Source organism: Peromyscus leucopus, chromosome 20 (assembly GCF_004664715.2).
Source record: "Peromyscus leucopus breed LL Stock chromosome 20, UCI_PerLeu_2.1, whole genome shotgun sequence".
Classification (NCBI taxonomy): domain Eukaryota; kingdom Metazoa; phylum Chordata; class Mammalia; order Rodentia; family Cricetidae; genus Peromyscus; species Peromyscus leucopus.
Genome location: NC_051080.1, coordinates 32,564,848 through 32,589,246, shown reverse-complemented (window position 1 = coordinate 32,589,246; position 24,399 = coordinate 32,564,848). Strand labels below are relative to the sequence as shown.

Here is a 24,399-nt window from a genome sequence, read left to right as displayed (position 1 = left end):
AGGGTAGCCTTGAATTCAGAGATCTGCTTGCCTCTGCCTCCTGAGTGCTGGGATTAAAGGCATGTAGTGTGTGTACACGTGTACATGCGTGTATCTCTATGTGTGTGTGTATGTCTGTGTCTGTGTTTGGGTACGTGCATGTAAGTGTAGGTGCCTATGGAGGTCAGGAAAGGGCTTTAGATCCTCTGGAGCTGGAGTTATAGGTGCTTATGAGTGCCCTGCTGTGGGTGCTGGGAACCAAACTTAGGTCCTCTGCAAGAGCAGTAAGTGTTGTTAACTGCTGAGTCATCTTTCCAGCTCTAATGCAGCTTCCTGCTTGGTTTCTGAATTCCTGTTTTCTCCTTGGTCAGAACCTGCTGTTCTTAGAGACTGGGAGAGAGACAGACAAGGAGATGGGAAATAGAGATGACATGAAGGAGAGAGACTGAGACAGACAAAGATGGGAACAGAGAGAACCAGAAGAGGGAGAAAAAAAGAGAAAGTCAGAAAAATAAATAAAACTTTTCAAAGCTAAGAGGGAGGGAGGGAGAGAGAGAGAGAGAGAGAGAGAGAGAGAGAGAGAGAGAGAGAGAGAGAGAGAAAATCTGAAAAGCTGGCGAGATGCCTCAGTGGTGACGGTATTTGCTGCCCAGTATGAGGACCGGAATTGGATCCCTGGGACCCACATGGTGTAAGGAGACTTCCCTAAGTGGTTTTCTGATCTCCACGTGGGCGGTGTGACACATGTGCGTGTGTGCATTCACCTACACACAAGTAACTCGATTAACTAATACCTTCTTACTGAGTTCTCAATAGAAAAGTGAACTTGTTGAATAGGGTGTGATGGCAGTTAGAGGGATAGCTGGCAGGAGTCCTCTGGATGCTGCTATGGCATCGTTTTGGCTGGCATCTGCCTCTGTTCCCTGGGACCAGATAGCTCTTGCTCTGTCACTCTGCGGGTCACTGAACCCCAACCCAACCCAGGAGGGCTTTGACCAGGTGACCCTGAGACAGTGTGTGTGCTGACTGAAGCCCTGGTTGAAGCTGTAGCTCTGATGCAGTGGGGCATTCAGTGCCCAAGGGAGGGGCTTTCAGTGCCATCTCAGTGAGGAAGGACGGTTGTGATGTGGGCACTGTGGGTATGTGGCTCATCTTTTCCCTGGCCTTTCCAGAGCCTGTTAACAGGGCTGAGGCGCTGCTTCAGGAAGCTGAAATGTGGGAGCTCTGCTGGTCTCCAGCAGGTCACTCTCAGGAACTGTCACAGCAGCTGGGTCATTCAGAGCTACTCACAGCCTGAATACAGAGCGGGGACAGACAAGTATCTTTGAGTGTTCCTGGAGCAGGAGGAAGCTAGGCACAGACTCAAGGGACTCAGACCACCTGGGTGTGTTTGGCTTGGTTCTGTTCAGGGCCCCGAGTCTCATGCCAGAGGGGAGCAGCCATGAGAGGCGGCCGTGTTAGCTTTAATTATCTGGGCAGTTAGAGCTGTACATTATGAAAGTCGGGCAATTAGGCGCATTCCTTGAAGCTATGGAGAAATTGCTGGCTATCAAGTGGAAGGGAACTCGGGCAAAACAGATCCCTGCTAATTGCAAGAAACATTCAGCAAGAAAAAGCCATCGTGGATATCACTCCACAGAATGTTATGAAAACAGTGATTAAGTACATAAATCTGTTTGGGCATGGTGTTGGGAGGTGCTGGAGAGGAAGTTGAGTTTTCTGGTGCCCCTCCCATGCACAGGGGCAGGACTTTGTCTGCTCCAGCCTCTGGGACCAACCTTGGAGTTTGGAGTCTAGCGTTCCTGGTATGGACTCTCACTTGTAAGGAAGGGCTCCCTGTTGCCTGGGGATCAGCTTGCTGGGCTTCTGCTCCTACTGGGAACAGTCATGCAGTGTTCCCATCCTGTTACGATGGCTGTGAGGATGTTCTGGGCTCTCGGAGGCCACACCAGCCACCTCTGAAAGCCTTAGCTGCCAGGCTCTTTGGAGACATCTGTGTGTGTACAAGGGGTGAGGCTGGAGACCAGGGGTAATAGAGATCCCCCTAACTCAGAAAATAGCCTTGGCCCCTTAAGGCTTGCTAGCCCTGCCCCTGCTGATCCATGCTAAAGCCTGCGTTTCCTTTGCAGCCTCCAATGTACACATGCGGACCCCACCCTCCAATAAGGTGATCAAGACCCGCTATCGCATTGTCAAGAAGACCCCAACTTCTCCCTCAGTGCTCCATCCTTCCCTCATCTCTACCCTCCTGGCGGGCCCGGCGAATCTCATTATCCAGGTAGGAGGGCCTTATCTAGATGTCTACAAACCTGGGTACTGGCTCACTGTCTAGGCATTGAGGGCTGAAGATTGAGACCTAAGGCTTCTGGGATCTCAGCTTCTTCAAGGAGCTACATGGTGTGCAACATCTTAATTGGCAAACAACCTAATTTTTTTCATTTGTTTAGCAATTTGTACACCATATACACAGCCAGCTTGCTTATATGGCATGCCTACAAAAATGTATGTGTGCGTAAGTCCATTGCTGATGTCAGCAAGCCTACTAATTTGTGGGACCTCATGCACCATGGATAGAGCTGCCCCGACATATTTGAGTCCTCTACAATGAGCTGCCCATGAGTGTCCTTGCTGAGAAATTTCTGGTGAGAGAAGTCAGGCCCTGAGCAGCCTGTCTGAAAACTACCAACATATTAACTGTCAAGAATGGTGATGTAGCCGGGCGGTGGTGGTGGTGGTGGTGGTGGTGGTGCTGCTGCTGCTGCTGCTGCTGCTGCTGCTGCTGCACACCTTTAATCCCAGCACTTGGGATGCAGAGGCAGGAGGATCTCTGTGAGTTCGAGGCCAGCCTGGTCTACAGAGCGAGATCCAGGACAGGCACCAAAGCTACACAGAGAAACCCTGTCTTGAAAAACAAAATAAAACAAACAAACAAAAAAAAAAAACCAACCAACCAAAGAACGGTGCTGTAGGGTTCTTCATTGCCCTGCCTAGGCTGTCTCAATGAATGCACTGGCCTTGCTGTAGCTACTGTGTCAGACAGCCACAGGGTAGGGACAGCAGATTACAGGAAAAGCCTGTGTGTGTGTGGCATTTGGGGGTCTTCGCTGGGCTCTTTTGGGACATTGCTCCCCACTCATCTCTTTGTTTTGAGGTGAGAGTGTCCTACCTGCAGACTCAGGGAGCGGTGGCAGTCCAGTGGATAGGTAGGGAGCAAGGAGTGGCCTAGCCTTGTGCTGGGGGAGCTGTAGGTCTGGAGCCTGGGCAGATCCACTTGTAGAGCAGCACTTCCCAGGGCCTGCTGCCCTCCAGCAGTCCTGCTTTGCCGGTGTTCCTGCTGCTGCCCAGAGGAGTCCAGGTCGGGCTGATACCACAGGTACATCATGCCGTGTGGACAGCCCTGCCTGCTCTGGGGCCTGTGGCGGCGAAGGGGGTGTGGGTCATACACTTACTTAGCTTGTATGTCCAAGGTCTACTGGCCTCCTCCCTTACTACTGGCCACACCAGACTTGGCCCTGTTGCCGACTTTTCTGGAGGCAATAGCTGGAAGTATATTTTAAATTAATTTTACTGCACTTTTTGTAATATTTTTGTTTTAAATAGATTTATATGCATCTTGGGGGCTATTTCTACAAATTTATGAAGATAATTTTTACTCTCTCGATAAGGTTAAATTTACACCTGCTATTTCCATATTAATTCACATTGCTAAGTGGATCTAATTTTCTTCCGTTCCTCTATCTGGTGAGCATGGCCTTTCCTAATGCAATTTCCCCCTCACTAAATCACTGTGATCGGGAGTCATGATCGAGCTAAATTAACTTAAATTAATTTACTTAATAAGAGCCCCAGATCATCGTGAATGAGGTTCAGATTTATTGATTCTCAGCTAGTGAGAACCTCCCCCTCCTGCAGCCAGTATTAGTCCTGCATCCCTCCTCGTGGGGCATGGATAGGGGCACAAGGTAATGCTCCTCGGGGACCCAGCCACCTGCTCCCTCCAACCTTGGAGAGCTAAGCAGGCTCCAGGTTTCAGCAGGGCTTCCTAGGAGGGCCCTAAAGGAGTCCTTATGTAGAAACTTGTGCCCAGGCTCCAGTGGGCTGAGAGAGTCCTGCAAAAGTGAACTGTTGGTTGTAGGTCTGTGGGTGCACAGTCAGTGGGCATGCCACACAGTCTCTTGTGGAGACTAGAAGGTAAAGAGCAGCCAAGTCAACTGGGCTCTTCTCTCTAAACTTCCTGTCCTGTAAAGGTGGTACCTGGTGTGGTTCAACTGTATGGGTGGGCAGGAGGTGGGGTGGATATTCCCTTTTGATGGCTCAGGACCCACAGCCATAGGTGTCTGAAATGAATTGATATGCTAGCCAGTAGTTGTGGGCTCCAGGCCTCAGTGTTCTCCCTGTACTCAGAGGTATAGTTCAGCTTACCAAGCTGGACACAGTTGCTGAGGGTATGTAGAGGGCCTTCCACTCTTTCCTGACCACTCACCCTGGTCACTTCTAAGCCCTTGTCAGGTATTTGGAACTCTTATGGGTCATGACTTCTGGGCCTAGGGAAGGAACTAAGCTTAGGTATACAGCTCTCATGAGACCCTGGAAAGAGCGACTGCCGGCAGATTGGGCCTCCCTTACCCAAGGTCACCCATGCCCTGGTGTGGCTGCCTGCTCAGCAGAATGGCTGCCAGCTAGTTGTTCGACCTGCTATCGCCCGCTGCATACACTTGGGCTTGGCTTATTGAAGCAGAAGAAAGAGCTTGTCTCTAAGGGCAGCGGTGAAGCGGCGGTGGTACCTGCTTCTCTGCTGTCTGTGCCCTGTCAGAGCCGGGGCCACAGTGAGTATTTGGCAGGCCTGCTTCGGTGCAGCTGACTGTGAAGGTTGCTTTCTCAGGTCTCCTTGTGCCGTAGGAGGGAGTGGGATGACGTTGGATTCAGGCCACCGCAGACCAAGGACCGCTGGAGTGAAGAGAAAGCAGTGCTCTTTACTGGGACTCACCTTAGGCCCATAGCTGCCTCCACCTGGGGAGGGAGGACATCCCTGGAGGGTCTGGTGGGTAGCCCTAGCAATCTTGGAAGTTTTGATGGACAGCGTTGGAGAGTGGTGAACACATGTGGTGGGGTGACTCAGCATGGATAGGAGATGGCCTCTTCTCAGTCTTTGCAGATACTGTGCTTAGAGATTTGACCACTCTGGAGAGGATGGCTTGCTACATGACCTTGGGTGGGTAAGCCACTTCTGGTTTGAAGCCTTAATTTCCTAATCTGCCCTTGGATTGGCATTATTCATTCTGAAGTATCAGAAGGGAATAGTAGGTCGTAAGTATGGAAGACATGGACAGTGAGTGGCAGAGAGGTTCCAGGGTTTAGGTGGGTCCTCAAAGGCCTGGAGACCAGCCTGTTTGCCTCATCCTAAGCAGAGCTTGTCAGTGACTGGGCAACATCATAACTTGGGTGAGGCCTCCTTGCTACATCCTGGGGCCTTGTGCCTGTGTTCTTCCCTCTGCTTTCCTGGGGAGGCAGAAAGTCTCTGCACCTTGGGCAGTTAGCACGGCTACTGTTCTGGGGAAAAGGCAGGGTGACCATCTTTTTCCCTTCTGGGAAGTTCTGTACATCCCTTCCTTGGAGCCTCAGGTGGCAGTGTAGGGGAACTGCCACCATCTATTGTCTGAACACATTGTGCTAGGAGGTGACCTTACTTTAAGGTCATGAGAAACTGATGGTAATATGCTGACAGAATACTCCCAGGAGGGGAAGTGGGTCCTCTTTCTACTGTTGACACTCTCTGGGCTGGACATGGAAGTCAGCTAGTGACCTCAGATTTTTTTGGCTGGTCAATGCTTGTCTCTGTCTAGGCAGAAGACTGGGAGGCTGCTGAGGTACCCTTAGGACTTTGAGGTAGTCCCATTCTGGGTCTCTGAGGATGGGCATGCCCATTGAGGCTGTGGTTGACAAGCTCATCTGTTGCCCTGGCCAGGTGGATGCATAGAGGCCTGTGACAAGGTGAAAGGACCACAGTCCGTTCTGGTACAGGACTCTGACTTTGAGGGTAGTGTCTGTGGTACCCATCTCTGTCTTCTTGGGTGCTTGGGTACTGCTCAGCTCTGCGGCTTCTCTGTTGAAAGTGGTACTAGCTCATGCACAGAGGGGTCAGCAGGATGGAACCATTGTTTAGTTCGCTCAGTCCAGGGCCTGGGGGCCCCACTGCACCTCACTTGGCCTCACCTCGGCCTCCCAGAGCAAATCCTCGAGCATTGTACACCACTCTTGTCTTGGCACAGGGCTTGTCCCCAGGGGTTTCAGGCCCAGAACCAGCCCAAGTGGCCCAAAGGATGCTGTGCAGGCCTGGGGTCTGAGATACAGGGGCAGAAATTGAGTGAGGCTTCAGAGAGGAGCCATCCTACAACAGAAGAGCACATCAGCATGGCGGGCGGGCGGGTTTTTTTCCCTAAGATTTGTGGATTTGCTGTGTCCTTGTGGCTCTCAGCAAGTTCATTAATCTGAACTGAAGCTGAAATGTGACTTATATCCCTAAACTGCCTGTCACTTTTTTTCTTTCTCCAAATTCATTTGACATGAAAGTGCGAAATAAACAGAAGCCACTGTGCTTAAGCAGATGAATCGAGAGGCTTTTCCAGCCCAACTACAAATGGTCCTGTCACAGAGCTGCTGCTTGCTGGGGTGCCTTATTTTATTTTATTTTGTGCCCGTGCGGTAAATCTTAAGTAATCTCTGTGCAGTTTGACGAGGTTTAGGCCAAGATTCTGAAAGGCTCTGAAACGCTTCTCCCAAAGTGACGTCTCATTAAAGAGGATTCAGCCAAGGATGGGAGGAGGCTCTACTTCACGGCCGCTTCCTGTGCTCTGTCTCTATGTGTTTCCTTAATGAGCAGGTGCACCTACTAGCCTGGCTGTCGCAGCCGCCCTGCTCTGCCTCCTGCCTGCTCTCTGTGCAGGGGACTGTCTTGTGACTGCCAAGGCTGCCACAACAAAGTGTCACCATGTGTATAGCTCAGAAGTGGGAATTTACCTCTCACTTCTGGAGGCCAAAGTCTGAGATCAGGGTGAAGACAGATTGTGGGGGGCTGGGAAGGACTTGCTTTTGGTTTACTGGGGGGACATCTTCATATAAGGGAGAAGAGAGCTCATGGACATTTGGTCTTTTTACTTAAGGACACTCATCCCATCCTGAGGACCCGATCCTCGGGCCCTAATCTGATTCTTAATAGCCTCCCAAAGGCCCTGCCTCCTAATGACATTTCTTAGATCTAGGGCTGCAGCATTCCATCCGTGACAGGGGATGTACGGTTCACTGTCAGCGAGAGCTGGAGTTGCCACAGCTTCCAGACATTCTAAGAGAGTGTAGTAGTAAGAGGTACTTAGGGTGATTCCTTATGAGGCCAGTGGTCCTTCTCTCCAGGATTACTTCCACCTTGGTCTCTTCCCTGGTCTTATACAGCCCTCTGGCAGTTTACCAAGGCCCTAGCTCAGCTCAGTATGGAGTTCTATTCACACTGATGGCCTTAGATGCCAAGGGGGTGAAAGTGTATTAGGTTAGGGCCTGTTGGAACCTAGGTCCTAGTAGGGATGGCAGTTGGGAAGTACGTGGACAAATGAGTAGCCACTGGTAGTACACGCCGAGGTGCTGAAATCTGTCCAAAATGGCACATTGGGGTTTGGTCTGGGGGAAGACCCATCTGGAAGCAAGACTTTTAGGGGTTAGGGCAAGGCAGCACAGGCCATAGCAGGAGGGCCTGCGTTTCTGTGGCCTGGAGAAGAGTTTAGAATATCTGCTGAGAGGAAAGGAGCTGGCTCCGAGGCAGGGTCCACTGGTCTGTTCCTGGGCCAGTCCAGTGGGGGTATCACGAGGTATAGGATGGGCATTATTCCCTCCAGGTACTTGCTAATGAGGCAGCGCCGTTGTAAGCCCTCCTTGGGGGTTGCCGCCTCCAGCTCTGCAGGTGAAAGGTGTCTCTAGTTCCGGCTGTGGTGGAGAAAAAGGTAGGCTTACTCAAGATAGTCCACCTCCCTCAAGGGCAGAACTGAGCCTCTTTGACTGTTGTCTCAGCCCAGGCCATGCTTTGGCCTTAGGGCCTGCTACCACAGTGCCACTGACCGTCAGACTGCCTTGTCCCCCTGTCTCAGGACAACCAATTCTTCTGCTGTCAGGCTTCCTTCCTTAAGACCAGGAACTTGCTCTGCTGGGTCCCTCAGCATTTGCAGCTTTGGCCTTGACTGTGAGGACCTCCCTCATCCAGGTGGCTTGCATGTTTTCAGTAGGATGAGTGGCGTACATCTGAGCCATAGCTCTGAGCCTCCCTCTGTGCCTGATGCTCTTGCAGGAGTGCTGTATTGTGGAGGTCAATAGGGATGGTAAGGAAAGAAGACGGGATCCCTGGGGTGGTGCTGCATATAGTGGGTACAGTGGTTAGAAGCATTGCTGTCCATCTGGGAGCCACCACAGCCTCCTCTGATTCCCTTCCCTCACCTCAGTGTCAGTATTGGGAATGTGAGTCAAGACCAGCCTCCTTACATACACACACAGGGTTGCATGTATGCAAAGGCTGTTACCCCAGGTCAGGGGGTCTAAGAATAGGGGTTTCCTGATTCACGCAAGGCCAGGACAAGAGGAAAGGAGTGTCCAATACTGTGGTTCTGGGGAACGGGGTCTCTGGCGGGTAGCATAGAATGGTGGTCATGTGGGTTAGGGTTATTCACCTGATTGGCACCCATATTTTACTTGTTGACTGTGTGGATGTTGTGACGCAGGTCACAGTCTAGCTTCCTGACCTTTCTTCCAAGCTCTATCAAGTGGGTGTCGTCGGCAGGCCACAGTGGGTGAGGCCTTCCTTCCTGCTTAGGGACTAGATCTGAAGTGCCTGACAAACTGAGTACAGCCCATGTGGTTTCTGTCTCGCTCTGGTGTCATCACTTGTGTGTTCCCTCACTCAGTAATCATTGAAGACCCCTTCTTACTTGGGAGCTACAGCCCAGCAGAGGCCAGCCGGAACATGTCATTGTCCCTAGGCTGAGAAGAACAGCAGACCTAGGTATAGCTCTCAGGACTTCTCTGAAGCTGGGGTGCCTGTTGGTGAGTAGAAGATCATAGGCAAAGCAGTGGCCTCTTTGTAGGGGAAATGGTACAGCCTAGATTGGTCGATCCTAGGGAACCCCATAGGAGGCCAGGGAAGTAACAGTGCGGGTGCTCAGCTGGGTCTGGAGCAGAGGAGTCTGGCCTTAGAGGATGAATATGGGGCCCTGGAGTGGCCAAGCAGGCCTAGACAAAGCAAGCCAGCCCCCTGTCCCAGCTCTTGCTGTAGAGTGACAGTGGTGGATATAGTGTCTGTGAATGGGGTTATGCAGCTTCTGTCCCATGCAGGGCCCACTGGGGCCTGCTGAGGTGGCCTGTAGATGGCTGCCAGCAGGTCCAAAAGCCGTAGCTGCTGGGCCTGGGCTAGAGGTGGCACTGGTCTAGGGCTGAAGCTTTTCTGAATCTGGTCCTTGGCTCTGGGTCACAGGCTGCCTCCTTGTTCCAACTGTGTCAGTGGTGCCTAGCAAAGGAGGGAGGAAGGAGTTGCTTTTGGTTCATGGCTCACATGTTCCCTTTCCCAACTAGTTTCCTACTTTTTTTTTTTTTTTTTTGAATAACCCTTTTATTTTGATATATTTTGTACTTAGAGAAAAGGTGCAGAAACAATATAGAACTAATATATTCTTTACCTAAGCCTACCAGTTATTTTCATTTTGCCCATACACTGCATTGCCTTTTGTGCCTTTGTACTGGTTCTTGAGGACCTGTCTTTGTGGTCCTACACAAGTCTCTAGGCAGGACGGACATCTGAGGTCCAACTTGATCTCTGTGGTTATGTGCTTGGTAAGTAAAGGCCCCAGGTGTTGTGTGGAATGTCCCTTCACTGGGCTTTTTAGATGTCTTTTTGGAATTAGGTGTAGATTTGCTGTTGGGCAGGAAGTGTTGTAGAGGTTCTGATGTGTTCTTGGCTTGCTCAGTGAGCTTGCTCAGTGGTCCAGGAGCTTCTGGCCAGCCCGTGTGGCACAGGTTACTCTGATCCATCGATGGAGATAGTGAGAACATGGCAGACTCGCGTTGGTTCCCTGTTGAGTTGTTACCCAATCATCTAGACCTGTGAGGGATTTTCCAGTCCCTCCTTCCTTCTGGTGGGTTGATGGAACTCTGCCTGTGAGTAGTGACCCCTTGATTGTGTGTGATGGTGTGGTCCTGAACTTACACTGGTAAGTAGGCTGTCATCTGTTCTTATCATTATTTATTTTGGTCTTCAGTCATTCCTATCCTTCAGGCTAGGTTGGGTTCTTTCAACAAGGCCTCATTGTTCCCTGGACACTTACTTTTTGTGGGACATGGTGCTCCAGGTTCACCCTGGACTTTCCTTTCCGTGGTCGTGGAATCAGTCACTTCTTTATAAAAGCCCTGCTCCTTATGGTGTGTCGTCTTTGCAGTGTGTAGAAAGCCTCCTGTGGGCAAGCATTAGTAGTGCTGACATTTAGTCCTGGGCGAACACACCCTGCCATGTTATTTTGAATTTCCTCTGTATCTGCTTGTGCTTGGATGTGTGTTTGTGCACACACCACCACTGGCACCGCCACCACCAGTCTGTGGCTCTCTCCAACCCAGAGAGTCTTCCTTCCATCAGCGTCAGTCTGTGTGTTCATTGTTCAAGTCTGGAACGCAAGTTTCATTCTCTCCAACTAAGCACAGAGAACAGGGAGCCTGCTAGGTAGAGTAACACACTGTTCTTGACACGTGGTGAAGTGTAGAAGTCTAAGGGTGGGAGTCTGAGTCTTGGTGAATGCTATATGGGCAGCACTTGCCTGTACAGGGACACATTCCTCTGCCCTGCCTGGGTCCTGCCTCAGCCCCAGTGCAGCTCCCGGCCAACTTTCTCTCCTCCCTTAGGCTCACTTGTTTGTTCCGGAATGACACCTACGTTACTGTCCCTCACTTTGTGTTGTCTCTGTCTCTCTCTCTCTCTCTCTCTCTCTCTCTCTCTCTCTCTCTCTCTCTCTCTCTCTCTCTCTCTCTCTCTCTCTCCCCTCTTCTCAAGACAGGGTTTCTCTGTGTAGCCTTGGCTGTCCTAGAACTCACTCTGTAGACCAGGCTGACTTTGAACTCACAGAGATCCGCCTGCCTCTGCCTCCTGAGTGCTGGGATTAAAGGCGTGTGCCACCACCACCCAGCGCTGTTTTTGTTTGTTTGTTTGGTTTTTTGAAGACAGTTTCTCTATGTAGTTTTGGTTCCTGTTCTGGATCTCACACTGTAGACCAGGCTGGCCTCGAACTCACAGAGATCCACCTGGCTCTGCCTCCCGAATGCTGGAATTAAAGGTGTGCGCCACCACTGCCTGGCTCAGCCCCTGTTTTATACTTCTCCTTGTGGCTTCTTATTCCATATTGATGCAAATTCTCCTTGGGTGAACGTTTGAGCTGACTCTCACTTGAGAGATGAGAGTAAAGGCTGTCCAGCACCTGTGCACACTTGAGCTTCCCCTTTTCTCTAGCGGGGATCACTGGAATGTGGAGAAGAAACATATTCAGGTTGTATGAAATTGCCTAGTCTTCCTTACTAAGGGTAGGATTCTTTCTGTTCCCCTTATACCAGATGTTATTGAGTTGTTGTTTTTGCTTTATTTTAATTTCTACTGTCAGTGTGTAAGCAGAGTCTCACTGCATCCCCTGGTGACCATGATGTTGAGCACTCACAGCTTGGTCAAGGCCCTTTGTTCTCTTCCTTTGTGGAAGATCCAGTCAAGTGTTGTATTCTACGTGGTGGTTTGTCTTTTCATTCCTGGGCCGAGGGGGTGCCTCTGGTTTTTTTACAGTACCATGTCTTCTTTCCCTGCCCTTTCCTTCATGAATCAGCCTCATGGGTTGCCTAGGGCCCAGGAAACCAGAAGGTCGTGGGCCTCATTCTGGTGCTTGCCCTCCTCTGTGTGTCCCACCTGCCCCCTCTGTCACCTGTCCCATGCCACACACATAGAGTGACCTGCACACACTTACCTCTCAGGCAGGCTGTCTGCCAGCACCATTGTGCTCCAAGCCCTGGTCCCATGCCTCTATCTCGGGGAACGTTTACTGGATCCCATTCCCTGCCAGCTCGCTCCTGCCCCTCCCTAGCCGGTCAAGAGATGCAGGCCTGAGTGTGTCTGTTTGGGCCCTGTGTGTACCCGCTGTCAGGCTGCTCACTCATATTCCGTCTGATACTCTGAAATTTGAGAAGTCGGTAAAGAAACCAAAGTAGGATATTGCCTGTGGGGAACAGGGATTGCATTCAAGGTAGCTGGCTCTCTGTCCTCCGTGCAGAAGAAGCTAAGCAAGGGGCAGGTGTCGTCAGCCTGTAGCAGGAGATCTCGGGGGTCTCTCTGGCCCTGGGGAGGGCCCTTGAGGGTGAGTCCTGGAGCTTTCATTCCCTTCCTGCTTTGGCCCCCACAAGCTTACCCACGTGGTGTTGAAGGAGGCCTCTTCCGGCAGGTTTTTTAGAATTTTATTTTATGAGAACAGGCGGTTACAGCTCCCCAAGTGCTGTAAAAGTTAATGTGATGGCCTCCCTGCGCCTGTGCTCATTTTTATAATTTTTTATTTTATGAAACAGGACAGGGAGCTTAGTGACTTATTACTATTCATTTCGTTTCAATGCAGTAAATATTGATTCAGTTGGGGGTTTTCAATTTAAACCACTCGGCGATTATATAAAATATTACTGGCTTCTGAAATTATGCTTACCGATCCCTTCGGCTGCTCATTAAGGAAGGAGTGCAATTTTTAGATCCCTTTGCCTTCATCATTCTAATAAATGGGCTGAGATACGTTTTTGCATGGAAGGTGCCACAGAAGTTGCTAGCAGGGGCTTGACAGCATGGATGCAACTCTTAATTTGGAAGTCATTTCAAAGAGTGCCTTGGTTATTTATTTCTGTTTGAGGCAGGCAGGCCTTTGAGCTTGGGTCTTCGGTGGTGCTGGGCTGCAAGGCTGAGTGGCATCCTCCTGAGCCGGACACCTGCTGCTTCCACTAAGGCTGAGGCCCATGCCATTTCAAAGCCTTTCAGGGAGGGATGGGCAGGAAAGCCATCTTGTAAGGGTAGCAGCTAGCCTCTGACCAACACTGAGGCCGGGATATACCTGAGGGATACAGGATTCTCAGGAAGAGAGGGTACTTTCTCCGAGATCTTTTTATTTATTATTACTTTATTTAATTTATGTGTAAGTGCTTTGCTGCATGTATATCTGTGTATCAATTGCATGTCTGGTGTCGGCAGAGACCAGAAGAGGGCATCAGATCCCCTGGAACTGGAGTTACAGGCCATTGTGAGCCACCTTGTAGGTGCTGGGAATTGAACTCCAGTCCTCTACAAGAGCAATAAGATCTCTTAACTCCTGAGCTCTCTCTCCAACCCCTTGTCAAAGATCTTTGAACCCAGCCCTTGCTAACTGGTGGGACAGAGTCAAGAGTGAGACTTGAGTCCCCGAGGCAGAAGCTCTTGGGTGCCAGGGCCCAGCTGATGTTGATGGCTGAGTTGGTTCCTACTGTCTGACAGGCAGGACGTGAACATCACGCTTTGTCAACAGGTACCTTTCTTAGACTCTGCCCTCAGAGCAGGAAGCCAGCTGGAGCTTCTGCACCCGGCTCTGTTCCTTTGCTTGGTCACTCCACATCTAAGTTAATAGCTTTTTTTTTTTTTTTGGGTGAGTTCCAGAATGGCCCTGTGACCAGGACAAGTATGTTCTGGACTGAGAGTTCCCTCCGAGACTTCAGTGCACCTGTGTTCCCAGGTAGGAGCAGAGCCTGAATTATCCCTCAACTGCCTCTCAAATTCTGGAAGAGTGGGACAAGGCTGTAGTCTACAGGATCCTCTTCCCACAGAGCCACACACCCCTCCGACAGCCTCTTCCGACATTGCTGCTGCTGTTTTACCAGGATTTCATGGCTGCTGGCACGAAGCTAAGAAGCGATGGCTGGAGCGTTTGTGATAAGACCGTCTGAGGGGAGACAGGGAAAGGGTACAGGCTAGGACCAAGAGGCGTCTGGACACATAGGCCTAGGGTCTTGGACTTGGAATGGCCCCATGTTGAGGCCCTGTGGAGCCAAAGGAAGGCAGGGCAGGCAGCACGATCTGTTCCCCTGCCTTCCTGGAGTATCCATTTGTCCCTCTAGTCTTTGTCCTCTAGGGCAGCACTGAAGGTAGACAGACCACAACATGAGGGCGTCAGGAGGCGCTCGGACAAGGAGTCATCCCAAAACAGTGCCTGCACATCCTCCCTACCCGGGGCTCTGCACTGCCGCCCTCAGGGGTATTCTCCTGCTGGCCCTTGTGATGTCTGTCTCCTGAAGTGGTCTCAGTCTGCTGTGCTGTGATGGACTGACTGCCTGTGAGTTCCGTAAGCTCTTTTCTTCCTTCTTGCTCTTGTCCCTCTGTGATGTACACTTTCTGCCTTCACTCTTGCCTCCTTGTTTGTGTGGAACTGTGCTTGACCCTGAGGCTCTATGCATAACTGGGAGACGTTCTCCAGAAGATGCTGCCAGGCACAAGGAGGCCGAGGCCTTCCCAGCAGAGGAGTAATTGCTGTGCGTGGATTCTGTAGCCCCAGATGCTGCTGCCTTGAGTACAGGCCTGAGGGATAGCTCAGGTGGGCACACCCTGACCCTCCTCCAATCTGCCCTGGACTCAAGCTTCTGGAGAAACCTTGCAGCTCAATGCTTTTCCCTCCAATGGACTAGTCTACCACAGCTCTATTGCACACGGACAGCCTTCTTGGGCTAGGCTGTTGGCAGAAGGCTGGGACTTGGGGGTAATGGGCTCTTGTTTGTACCTACTGAGGAATTTGTGGACCCCAGATCAAGGCTGGCTTCCAAGGCACTGGGTGTTGCTCCTGTTCCTGAGTCCCATGTTGCAGAATCTGATTGGAGGCTTCTTGTTGGCTTGTGTGACTGACGTTCTGTCTAGTGTGATAGGCCTGTAGTGAAGAAGGTCACAGTCAGACAGGTATGACCTTACCATTCTGGTTTGTAGATGGAGGGTTGTCTCTCTTCCTATTGTGGGTGAATCCCGAGGGACAGGGCCCAGGAGGGCCTCAGGGAGACTCTGCCCCAACATAACCACAGACCACACCATGAAGTATTTAATGACAGAGCTGGAAGGCACATCCTTTCCGTTTGGGTGAGGATGGTGGTAAGAAGGAACATTCAGAAAGCCCGTAAGCTTTTCCTTCAGCTTAGAGGGCATTTGTGCTGTCCCATGTGCAGTGGCAGTTGGTGCCTGAGCCCATGGGTGAGGGGCAGGCATGGGCAGTCCTGGCCATTCACAGCAGAGAGAAGTGGAGATGCTACTGTGACGGGGAGAAACAAAGTATCTCTGTCACTCCGTGCTACCTGGTGCCTTACATCCTGAAATGCTGTTTTAAATACCTCTTTTAGCCTGGTTTTAGAGGTGGTAGTAAAGTGTCATTCAAATAATCAATATCATGTCTAACTTCCTATATATCAATCCTCTAGCTGATCTTACCTCAAAACGTGCTTCAGCTCTCAGGGCTGGGCCTGGTGTTGGGATGGTGTGTAGTGATGGCCTTGCCTTAGACCCTGAGAAACATGGCATTTTTAGCGATAGATTCCCTCCCATGGTAGCTGCTATCTGAAGGGATCATGCTATTTCTTGGGCTCCCTGCCAAGTGCTCACTTAGGATCCAAGTGGGCTCACCCCATGCCCCCACTGTGTCATGTTGGGTAGGAGGGTGGCCAGGGCTGGCATCTTGTTACAGTACTTTCAGGAGGAAATGACACTTTCATGGGTGTCAGAGTGTCCCCAGGGGCATGGGCTCTCAGGTCAGGGTGAGGCCCTCTTTTGTCCCATCTCTTACACCTGCCTCCCAGCCTCTCATCTCCATTTGCCCCCTTATAATGCCTGGGTCCTTTGGTTTCTGCCCTCCACCCCCCCTTCTCTACCTGGCATTTGCTGTGGCTGTTCGAAGTCTCAGTGTTTCGCATGCTGCCTGGGCAGCTGAGGCTCGTGGAGGCTTGCAGTGTGCTTTGCTGGTGACAGTTGACCTGGTGTATAGATTGAAGTTTGCGAGACCTCCTTTTCTCAGGAGCAGGCTCAGGTACCCTGGTCAGTCTACAGGTGGGTGGGCAGGTTGGGACCCCAGCTCCCGCTGAGCCACTGCCAACACCACGCCAGGCTCTTGAGGGCTTTCCTCAAGTCAGCAGGGTGCCTGCGGCTGCCTGCCCCTCCCCAGAGCTGTAGTCCCTTGTGTAATTTGCAGTGGGATGTCTGTTAAGATTGCGCCCACTTCCCAAGTCAGCACTTAATTGGCAAGGTGCTTGATTTAACAGCGTGGGAGCCTCCACCGGAAAAATGGCTTGAATAAATCTCTGCCTGACGCCAGAAAATAGATATAATCTCAGCATTAACTACATTAATAGTAGCAGGAGCTGAATTAAGAAAGCCATAAAGCATAGGTGGGAAGCGTAAATTATGGTCCCTCCTCCCCTGAGTGTTTGGGTCAGGGAGGTCGGGCCTGGGCGGGGTAAGGGCTTAACCACGGAACCTGAGCAGGAGCCTGAGCTGAAGCTGGAGGGACAGCTCTGACATGTCCTGACCTAGGGGTCTCCAGGGTCTCAGCTGTAGGGAGGTTATCCTAGCCCTTCCTTCCCCCTGGCTCTTGTTTGTCCCAGGTCTAGGGAACCCTGGCAGAGTGGGCCAGCAGTGCCACGAGGAGCTGGAAGAGCCCTGGGTGTCATTAGGAGTGACAGCGCAGGATTGAGTCTGCAAAGCACCTGACTCCAGACCCCGTGCTGCCCCCTCCTCAAAGGAGGCACCGCCCCGTTGCTGGTTGGACAGCTGGCCTGAGGGTCACCATCCTTCCTTGTTGTTCCTGTGGTCTTCCCAGGGGCCCTCAGATGACGACAGGGCTCTGCTAGGACATCTGCCACTGGCTGGGCTGTTGTGTGGGTCTGGTGGGGGGCTGTTCGTAGTTTTGAGAGACCCGGGTGGACATGTCCTGCAGAAGAAGTTGTGTGCTGCTCTGCCCTGTCTTTGGTGGCCACTGTCATTAGAAATGTGGACTCTTGAGTTTTGGTTTAGTGCTTTAACTCACCATTGTTATTAGTCACTTGCCTCTGGCTTGCCTGTTTCTCGTGGATTCATAGGACCCTTTGGGTGTTCACAGTGTCACCTTTGTCATTTACCCAGCTTCGGTTTTGCTTTTCTGTCGAAGGTCCTTTGCCAGAAGGTCCTATTTTTCTATGCTGTGAAGTTTCTCTCCCTCTTAAGACTCCGTGCATCTGTTTCTGTAGGCGAGCCTTCTCTGAGACCTCTGCCTCTTAACCTACAACAGTCTGATCTCCAAGGCTCTGTCCTGAGGTTTTCCTGTAATAGAAATGTACAGCAGGCTCTAGAGAGTTCCTTCTCTTTGCCTCTTGCTGTGGATTGGATTGTGTCCCGTTGGAATTCATAAGGAAAAGCTCTGATGCTCATGTAACCTTATTGGAGAAGAGGTCTCTGGGAGTGAGTGAAGTAACTGGGGTCATACATGTTCAGCTCTAATCCAGTCTGACTGGCGCCGTATAAGAAAGGGGGAGACACAGGTGCACGCCTGGAGAAGAGCTGGGTGAGAACAGCGGGAAGGCGCCATCCAGAGCCACGGAGGGAAGCCTCCCCCGGGACCAGTCAGTGGCACCTGGGTCTGGATCTCAGCCTCATGAGGAAACATGTTTCTGTTGTTGAAGCACCAAGCTTTCTGTGGCAGCCTGAGTCGGGCGCCTTACCGCAGAGCCTCAGGCTGCACAGGGTGCTGTGGGTCGCGGTAGCTTTCTCTCATGACTTGTCATTCTGCTGTTAACGAGTGTCTTGGTTACTTTTTGCCTTGTCATCTGCCCACGAAGCTGCTCTCAGCCTTGTCGGACATGTCTTGAGGTGACAGAACTTGGATGTTTGTGGAGTTCAGCCTTGGGATGGATGAGAGGATTGGTAAATAAGACAGCTGCCTGGCTTCCCACGCTGTTGGCCCAGCTGCTGGCAGTTACAGCGTCAATGTTGCAGTCCCTGTCTCTTACTGCAAAGTGGGGTCCTCCATGTTCAGCTTCAGTCCACGGGAGCCATGATGCTGGTGTATGGTAGCATCTCACTGAGGGTGTGTGTGTGTGTGTGTGTGTGTGTACACACGTGTGTACAAACGGGGTCAGATGACAATTTGTGGTGGTGTGTGTTCTCCTTCTTCTGAGTTCAGTCCCAGGGATTGAACTCAGGTTGTTAGGATTGGCAGCTCAGCCTTAACTTGCTAAGCCATCTCCCCAGCCCTTGCACTTTATCCTGACAAGTTAATGTTGCTGAGTGTCTTCCATACTTAGCATTCTGTGGTTGTACTTTTTCATCGAGTTCTTCAAGTCTTTTGCCTGTGTTTGCCTTTTTATTGATTTGCTGAAGTGCTGTGTACATTATGGATATATTCTTCCCCTGGATGTCTTCTTGCATTCTAGGGCTTGCTTTTTGTATTGCTGCTGCTGCTGCTGAAGCCAGGTTCTTGTACATGCTAGACAAGTTCTCTACTACTGAGCTACACCAGCAGTCTAAGGGCATGCTTTTTAATGCTCTGATTTATCATTCTTTTGTTTCTTTTTCACAGAGATCCGCCTGCCTTTGCCTTCCCAGTGCTGGGATTAAAGGCATGGGCCACCACTGCCCGGCTATCATTCTTTTCTTTTATGAATAGTGTTCTTTAAGAAAAATTTGCCTACCCAAGGTCCTATTTTCTCCCAGCAACTTGGAAGTCACCTCTGAGTCTATGATCCTTCTTGGGCTGAGTTACCTCTCAGAGGAGATAAGGAGCTCCCTTAACTCACCAAGCCCATGGGTATCAGCCCTCACTCAGACCCTGAAACACTAGGCTGTTCTGGCCGCTCCGCTTTTTACCAGTGGATGGGTAGACCGTTGGAATTGTTCCTTCACACTTGTTCTTCCAGGAGAACTTTAGGGAGTGCTTTTGTAGCCTTCCCCAACAGCCATCCCAAAGTGACGAGATTGCACTTTCTTCTTACGCTTTGTTTCTTGCACAGTCAGGAAGGCCCTGCCTTGCTGTGTGTGTTGCCCGTTCTCCATGTTAACGGAGTGCCACTGCCTCCACATGTGGGCCAGATACACCCGCTGTGAAGTCTTCTGAGTTCTTGCTACTTTTTCTTCCATATGTATTATTCCACTTGGTTTTTGCTAACATCTTGAAGGATTTTGATTCTCATACACATTTACCTGTTCATCCCTCTAACTCTAGTGAGTTATTATTGTTGAGCCTTGTGGTCTTTCCCTGGTGTTGGTATAGAGGCCACTTCATAGCAAGGCTTTCCTCATACAGGGAGCCAGCTGAATTCCCTACACAGTCTTGGAGGGCTTTTCCCATGGCTTGGTGGAGGAGTGTCGTTCTGGGTCTGCTTAGAAAGTGTGACCTATGGATACCTGAGGTCCTAACTATGCCCCTCAGCAGCTGACACATTGGTATTGAGTGGGTCCTTGGCTGACAATATGGGAAAACTGGTGCCCAGTTGCAGAGACTGAGGGCACTGCCTGTGGTACATTCCAGCCGTTACCACCAAGGATAATTGTGCTGGCCACTGGGCCCCAGCCTCTTTACCCATGTTGCTGAACTCTGCACTCTGAGTAGGGCCATTAAGGCCCAGCAATACCTGTTTTTTGCAGCTAACATACAAAACACCAATAGCTTCAGCTGAAATGGATTTTTAAAAGTGTCATTTTATGGAGAATTTTACTTTCCATCTTGTTGTTTATTAGGCTCTTAAAGGGAAAGCTTGTAATGTATCCATTGATCGAAATACCAATTGAATAGACGTGAGCACATAAAGTACATAAAATCGCCCAGCCCCTCGTAATAGGGCAGCGGCATTTGTAACGGAGGCAGTGCAATTAGCTTTACCCACCGCCGCTGGCTGGGCTGGCAAAGGGTGCCCCGAATCACTGTTGCTCATTAATGTGAGAGAAAGGGTGGAGCAGGATCCCCCGAGGAGTGATGCCCAGTAGAGTCCTTGGGCGACATAGCAGAGCTCTTCCTGGGAGCCCTGATCAGGGGTCAGCCTCAGGCCCTAATTAGCCAACTTTGTCCCACCTCCTTCACCAACAGCCACCCACTTGCACCCCCTGCCTAACCACGGCCTTAACTGCCCAAACTGACCTCTTTCTTTCCTTTGGTGCAGTTTACACGGTCAGCCTTCTCCGTGTGTGTCTTTACCTTTACTGTGGCCCTCCAGGGCAAGATTGCCCTTTTCCTTTGTGCCTGGTGCCCGGATCCCCCCAACCTCATGCCTCTGCTCTGCTTGTCCCTCATGGCCCTGGTAGTCTTCTCCCCAGGACTGTCTTCCTGGGAACCTGAGATGCTGGGTTGACCAGGTCCTTGAGATAAGCCCCTTGAGTGAGGCTTCTCTCTTCCAGGGCAGTTCACGTGCTGCCCTGCCCGAGCTGGGCCGGTACCGAAACCATTAGGTAGGACTAGCACTGGGGAAAGGAGTGTGTTGTACTGCTTGGTACCCACACGCATGCTCGTGTACTTGCACACACACACAGGCACACGTACTAGCTCACTCCCTGAGCTGAATGGCTGGGGGGGGGGTTGGTTGTGGTGGAAAGCCCTGCTAAGCAGTTTAGTGCCTGTCACGGCGGCTCCGCCTGACCTACTTGGGGATTCGCCGTGCAAGCTGCCTCTTCTGCTGACTGCGCACACTCTCGGTCGCTCAGCTCCAAGCTTCAAAAACCGTGCTCCATTTCCTGAAAAATGCTTCCCTGGTTGTTTTCTCTGCTCCCCAGCCAGCCTGCCCAACTCCCGTTCCATCACCTCCAGCTTGGGCAGCTTGGCCCCGCATGCTGCATTCTCCGGGTAGCCGCGTTGGGGCCACTACTCTGCCCTCGTGTCCCCTGACCCTCCTCTTCTTTCTGTACCGTTGTTTCCGTGGTGCTCAGCCTTGGATGTACAGATGGCTACCTTGTTGTCAGATCTCGGTGCCCTCGACAGCAAGTCTTCCTGGTTCTGTCTCCCACTTTCCCTGCCTGAAACTGACCAGAGCTTTCCGACACACCCTCGCCCCTGCCCTCCCTGAGAGGTCCTGGGAACCCACACCTCTGCACCCATATCTGCCGTGTGCCCGTTAGTACAGGTTTCCAGAGCTGCCTACATTCCACGCAGCATGGGCCTTGTCCTCTGGGAGTCCTGGGTGACAGATACATGGCTAGGTAGGATCCATTCCTAGGCTGGGAGCATCTCACCTTCACTGGATATTGAGGAAGGCTTCCCCAAGGACATAATGCCTGAGCTTGGACCCAGATCCAATCATGTCTTCAGGCAGAGGGACATCATGTGCAAGTTTGTTCCTTTCCCAGTTTCAGGGGGGAGGGACACAATACTTTGAAGGCTCTGCAGCTTTCTAGGGTAACTGGAATTCTAGACTAGAGAGAGGGAAGGTTTGAACATGGGGGCCATAACCAGAAAGGACGCAAGAGCTCAGCCCTGTGGACCTCTTGTGAAATACATGGGATGAGGAAATTGGGGGAACTTTATCAGCTGTGTCGTTTCAAACAAATGGACAGAAAAGAGCAGGTGAAGGGATCCTCAGCCTGAACCAGTAGAAGCCAGGCTGAACTCCAGGATGTCAGCAGAGGACAAATGGATGAGGCCTGGGGTTGGCGGAAAGGTAGCAAGGCCTTAGTTTCTGAGAGGTCTGGGAGGCAGAAGGTTCTGGGAATGGAGGTAGACAGATAGGAGGTAGGAAGAGGGTAGGTATGGGGTAGGAGGTAAGTATAGAAAGCAAGTATAAACAAGTGTTACTCGGACTTTGGCAATGAAGGGAGGGGGACAATGTGGACTTTTGTTTGTTTCTTGTTGGGAAGAGGTATGTTCATGTGAATGTTGTGTGTACACATACGCACATATACATGGAAGCCAGAGGCCAACCTTAGGTGTCGTCATTCATTCCTCAGGAACCATCCTTGCCTTTTTTAAATTTTTTATTTTTTTGGTTTTTCTAGACAGGGTTTCTCTGTGTAGCCCTGGCTGTCCTAGAACTCTCTCTGTAGACCAGGCTGGCCTCGAACTCACAGAGATCTGCCTGCCTCCACCTCCTGAGTGCTGAGATTAAAGGCATGCTCTACCACTGCCCGGCCCACCTTGCTTTTTGAGACAAGAGCTCTCACTGGTCTGGAGCTCACCAAATCAGCTAAGCTGGGTGGCCAGTGAGCCCCGGGGATCTGCTTCTATCAGTAGTACTGGGATTACAAGTATACACCTCTGCACTGGCTTTTGACATGTGTACTGGAGACTAAACTCTGCATGTCCAGTGCCTGCAGATGGAGGCATCTCCCCAGCCACCTGTTCGTTTGTAACAGGCAAGGCTGGAGTGCGATGGATAGCAGCCAGGGCTGAGCTGGGAGGTACAGGAGGGTTCTGGGTAGGACTCACTGTCTTCACTTCAGTGTGCCCATAAACTAGCTGTGCTGTCTGGTGTGCTGAAAGGAAATGAACTTCACGTCCCACCTCCTTGCCCCAGCTGCCCGGGTAACTCTTTTCCCTCATCAGCAGTCTTTGTAGAAACCCAGCTCTGATCTCAGTATCTGTTGTTCAAGATGCCATTGGACCTGGTATGTGTGGCTTCCAAGTTTAGAATTACTGGGCTGTGGCCTGGGCCTCTGCATGCCTCCTGACTGTGCCCTGCCCAGACTCTTCCAGGGTCCCTGCTCCCTTTCCACCTGTGCTGGGTCTGTACTGGTCACACTGGTCTCTAAGAGAAGGGTGAGTTGCATGTCAGGGTCCCATGCATGAGGACATTACAGAGCCCAGAGAATGGCACCCAGAATCTGGGTTGCAGAGGCCAGGCTGCCTGGAGGACTGTGCCCACAGAGGGGCAGGTGGGCAATTGTTAGGACTAGCTGTCTGCCAGATGCCTGTCCCCCGAGTCGGAGGCTGTGGCTGGTGACAAAAGTGTTGGAACATTCTGTATGTCCAGACCCCGTAAAGCTAGGGAAGGAGCAGGCTTAGCCATCCAACTACCTTCAACCCCATCACTGCCTTTCTGCCATCCCAGACAGCTTCTGGCATGGAAGTTTCTAGTGCTCATAAGGAAGTAGACACAGCATTTCTTTTTTTTTTTTTCTTAAAAAAAAAGAAAGAAAGAAAAAAAAACTACTTTTGAGGTGTGTGTCTTTCTCCCCATTATCACTGCTTTTCATTTAAAATGTTATCTCCCCCTGCCCCATCCTTTGTACCCCCCCAAGGGGAAGAGGGGAGGCCCAGCCTCACCCTGGTGTAGTCAAGGTTATGGTGATAAATCCTGGGGCATTGTCACTTCTATTCGGAGTAAATTGGCTGGCCGCTTTCGGGCTGAAGAAAGATAATTTGCTGTAGTATTTCAAATGGATTAGAAATGGATTTGAAGGAAAGTTCATGCCTCCCATTACAAAGGCGAGAAAGAAGACTATCTTAAGGCACTGTTCCCTCCCTGGCCTTCATTATCCACGCTTAATACCTTTCCTATTTTCCAGCGTTAATGAAATTTCCTGGCGGCATGGGCCTGCCGGACGGATGGGAGAAGCCTTTAGATCTGCGGCTCCCGTTGCAGAAAAGGAATTACAGAGCCGTGCCGTGAGGGCAGGCGCTTGCAGGGTCCTTGGCCCTGCTATTATCTCATTAATTTTATCCCTCTTCTCTGTACAGTTCGTTTCCAAAGGCTGTCCTCTCCATTAGGGTAACAATTTACTGGAGTGCTGTGACACCCATGGCAGTAAAAAGCTACAAGGCCCCACCTGGCGCCCTCTGCTACGGCTTCCAGAGCCAGTGAGCTGGCGGGGGTGGGTGGGGGTGGGTGAGGGAAAGGCCTTTGCCTTGACCTGGTTAAGCCCCGGGGTCCAGCCAGATCCCCTTGAGGTCTCATCTCTAGCAACACCCAAATGTAGATTTTTCCACACAAGGCTCCCAGGCTCTCGGTTGAGCAAAGCAGCAGGTAGCACCTGTCCCCATTCCCTGCAGGCCCTGGATCCACAGCCCTTTGCACACGCAGTCAGGATAAGAACAGGGGGGCTGCTGTCCTGCATCTGCCCAAGTAGCTCCACAGATGGCCCACAGTTGTTACCACCATCTAATGAGCAGGTTTTGAAGGAAGAAAGAGAAAGGACAAATGGCTATTTCCTGATCATCCATAAGAATTGAAACATGTCAAGACAGGTATGGTGTAATCTCAGCACTCAAGAGGTCAAGGCAACAATGTCTCTTGTTTGAAGTGATCTTGGCCTATAGTGAGACCTTGTCTCAAAAAAGCAAAGCAAAATAAAACAAAACAAACATGTGGAATAACTCATACTATCTTGGGAAGAATTGTAACCACAGATGAGCCTTTCAGCTCTGAAGACCAGTCACGAAAAAT

General features: G+C 51.1%; 1 protein-coding gene across 1 annotated transcript in view; it reads left to right on the top strand.

Moving 5' to 3' along the window:
- Nucleotides 1-24,399, top strand: part of Zc3h3 (zinc finger CCCH-type containing 3) — an 80,336-nt gene that overhangs the window by 29,001 nt on the left and 26,936 nt on the right. The window contains 2 exon segments of the mRNA XM_037197562.1: nucleotides 2,109-2,208; nucleotides 2,210-2,257. Of these exon segments, the coding sequence (XP_037053457.1) occupies nucleotides 2,109-2,208; nucleotides 2,210-2,257 (148 nt within the window).